This window comes from Gavialis gangeticus, unplaced genomic scaffold (genome assembly GCF_001723915.1).
Source record: "Gavialis gangeticus isolate Ggan-Ray unplaced genomic scaffold, GavGan_comp1, whole genome shotgun sequence".
NCBI classification, from domain to species: Eukaryota; Metazoa; Chordata; order Crocodylia; family Gavialidae; genus Gavialis; species Gavialis gangeticus.
This window is the reverse complement of record NW_017729025.1, coordinates 143625494-143629128: the sequence shown is the minus strand read 5'-3', so window position 1 is coordinate 143629128 and position 3635 is coordinate 143625494. Positions and strand designations below refer to the sequence as shown.

General features: G+C 39.2%; 1 protein-coding gene across 2 annotated transcripts in view; it reads left to right on the top strand.

Moving 5' to 3' along the window:
- Positions 1-3200, top strand: part of LOC109299141 (serum amyloid A protein-like) — a 7101-nt gene extending 3901 nt beyond the window's left edge. For both annotated transcript variants that reach the window (XM_019519679.1, XM_019519680.1), the window contains exons 3-4: positions 1309-1447; positions 2983-3200. In XM_019519679.1, the coding sequence (XP_019375224.1) occupies positions 1309-1447; positions 2983-3124 (281 nt within the window). In that variant the 3' untranslated portion in view covers positions 3125-3200. The remainder of the gene's footprint in view (positions 1-1308; positions 1448-2982) is intronic.
- The last annotated feature ends 435 nt before the right edge of the window (positions 3201-3635 follow it).

The following is a 3635-nucleotide window of genomic DNA, read 5'->3' as shown; positions in this document are numbered from 1 at the left end:
CTGCCTGGATGCGGTCCCTGCCTGCTGATGTATTCACTTTTTTACCCCCTATGTATTTAAAAAAGGACTTCTTGTTGATCCTGGTAGCTAGTCCTAGTTCCATATCTGCCTTGGTCTTCCTGACTGTCCCCCTACAGCCCCGAGCAACCGAGGTATAGTCCTCCCTTGTGATGGCCCGTCCCTTCCATTGAGTGTATGGAATAGATGAGGACACAGAGGGAAAGTGCTCTGACCTGACATCACCAGGATCTAGTCCTTCCTTCCAGAACTATTTGCCATGTCTGCAATCAAGCATACAGATCTTGTTTTGGCCTCCTCAGTCATCCATGGACTCGCTAATAACTTCTCTACTTCCTGGAAGACTGTCATCCTTATATCAAGGGAGTGTCAATAGCTAGGTTCATATGGATGGAATCAAGTATCTAATTTAATCTCAAGAAGCAACTCACAATAGGCTCTGATTCCATTTATTGTCTCCTGTTCATCATTTTACTCCTTGCTTCCAAGCTGTGTAACATATCTAATTTTAAGTTGATAATCTATCAACTCTACCTAGTGTTGTAAGACAGTTTTGTTTTCTTAACAAAGCATGGCAAAAAAGATGAGCTTTTATTAATTTCAGTTTCAGATGTTTATAATGTATGCATAAAAGTTCTCAACTCTGTCCAAATTCATCTCCATGGGACCAATTAAACCAAATCACCATAGGAATTAATTTAGTGCAACACAGAAATTTCCCAGTATAGCCATTCTTGACCTCATTTTAGCTTCTCCATCCCTAAGGAATTCCTGAAAAATAAAGCAGAATTTTGTGGATAAAGCAAACGTTTATGGATTTTTTTTCAATAGGTGTCAATCTGCATTTAGACAATGGCATAGATTGGAGACTCAAGAGAATGATGTTTGTAATTTGGATGCATACCTTTACTCTGTTCTCCTAGTAACCTTGAGGAGAATGCTTTGAGAAATCTCTGAGGGCTTATTGTACCTAAAAGATTCCTCAAATATATTATATATCTGAGTCTGTTGATGCTACATGGTATTTTGAGATCCTTCTCAAGAAGCCCTCATTCATCTCCTCCTCCAGAGATGTCATCTGATGGAAACCTTATTTAGTAGAAATGTTCAAGAATCTTTAAATCTATTTGTTCCTAAAGGGCATATTGGATGTATGAGCCCTTCTGTACAAGCACTATATTTGTACACCCCAGTAGTAATGTGGCTGGAATGTTTTTGGATGAAGCAAAATAATCTTAAAGTTTTGTTCTACATGTACAGCATCTACATAATTCTTTCCCCCTTATCCAGGTGCTAGGGATATGTACCGAGCATACAGCGATATGCGTGAGGCAAATTGGAAAAATTCAGATAAATATTTCCATGCTCGTGGCAATTATGATGCTGCCAAAAGAGGTCCTGGTGGTGCTTGGGCAGCAGAAGTTATCAGGTAAAGAATGCTACTTGGTATATAAGAATACAGTTGGTAAGGAGTTGGGCAATCCAATGAGGCTGATGTGCATCCCGATTCATACATTTTTATTAAGCTCTTGGAGAAAAGACATTTTTATTTAATAGCTTAACTAGCCAAATTTGATGGCAAAGACTGGGGCCATGCTTGAGTTTTCAAAGCAGCTTTCTGTGTTTGCTAGGTATAAGCTGACAAATTTAATGCATTCTCAGATCAGATTACAGGTCCATGTAGAAACAGGGTGACATGTTCATGACAGTGCATTTAGTCTTTCTGGTCCCTGGTGTTAAAATATTTGGTTGAATGTGAAGCCTATAATGTTAAGAACTTAAGAACAGGTAGAATTTAATGAAGGGAAATTGTCTGAAAGCTTTTTAAATACAGTTGTGTTTCTGGGATGGTGTTAAGTAATAAAATAGGATTCCAGACTAGTGTTAAAGGATTGACATGACACCTTGTTCGATAAATGACAGAAAAGCTTTATTTACTACAAGTATTCCAGGTTAAATGAGCCCCAAACAAAGCAAAGTCCAGTATTTAGCTGTAAAGTGATAATTTCTCACCAGTACAGGCTAAAGAGAGGTGGTTTGTTTCTTATCAGCTTCTCCAGGTGCAGATCTGCTCACCTCCGAGAACAGCTGGGCGCAGTAGCAGTTTGTTTCAGAGAGATTTGTCATTTCTGAAGCACGCTCTGTTAATCCTCTCATTCCTCTTCGTAGACCCTTTAGCTCAGCATCTTCAAAGCACTGTAGGTGTGTAAATCAAGAGATTGCCAAATAGTAATTGAGAGGAAAATCCTGTTAATCAAACTGATCATTATTGATGTCAGAAAGTCCTAATTTGAATGAGTGACCTTCCTCAGTGACAAGAGGTTATCCATTTCTACTAAGTTTGGCATGTATCAAGAAACTGATTATCAACTAGGAAAAAACACAAGGTTTTTGAGGAGTCATCCTTGGATGATTGATGGAACCACTAAGGCAAAACAAAAATAAATTAGGAGGAAGCAGCAAAACAAGAGTAAATCAGGAGGAGACATCTATCACATATGGAGAATGACTCTTCCTGCACATAAACACAAGTTAATTGTAAAAGAAATGTTTACCATACTAAATAATCAAGAATAGACATTTTAAACAGCTACATTTTAAACAGCTACATACAAGAAAACCAGGAGCCTGCTTAAAATCATCATGAATATAGTAAGATAAGCTAGAAGTGATACCTCATTTATTTTTTCTCAGATGGCCTAGCTATGAACTTGCATCCTTTTGTGCTATGCAATTGTCATCAGTATTTTTTATTTTATCTTTTGTGAGTAGGGCCAGCTTAGCTTGTTTCACAGTCGTCAGATGGCTCCTATTATTCCAGACAGACAGAGGTCCTTGTGTGACCTCAAAAGTCTATGGCAAATGAGAATAATAGAGATGAATAAGGGAAGAATAAATATTTGTTGACTGGCATTTAAGTACAGATTACTTAAATAACCTTTTTATTTTTTATCCTCTTTCCAGTAATGCCAGAGAAAATTGGCAGGATTCGGTTAGTGGCAGAGGAGCAGAAGACACTTTGGCAGACCAGGAGGCAAATAAATGGGGCAGAAGTGGAGGAAACCCCAACCGCTACAGACCACAGGGTCTCCCTGAAAAATATTGATGGAGTCCAGAAAGACATCCCAATATTTCTGTTGTCCTATATGGCTAACAATAAATAAAATCTTAAGATACTAAAAGTTTCACTGGACTAATAAATACTAAAACAACTGATAGGATAGAGATGCTCAGAGTTCAACACAGCAACTACATATTTACAGGATTTGGAAGAAGTTGGCAAGGCAAGAATATGACACAGTACCATCTCCAGGGCTGGTTGTAAAGCCCCTGTGGAGACAACAAAATGTACTTGTATCCTGTTCTATGGGCCATCTGCCCTGCTCTTGCCCGCCACACTTTGATGTTAATTGTTATAAAGAATGTGGGAGGCTGCCCTGGTCTCACCATAATGACCACCAGATTTGTGGTCAAGGCCTTATGGGCCAATTGCATGGTTCCGTTCTGCCCCTATACCATGCCCCAAGCCTTGCAGATGGCATCCTCATTGATGCTCTTTGTCTCTCACACACACAGCCCTTCTCTAGGCCCTCAGACCCCTCAACCTCACTCAGCCC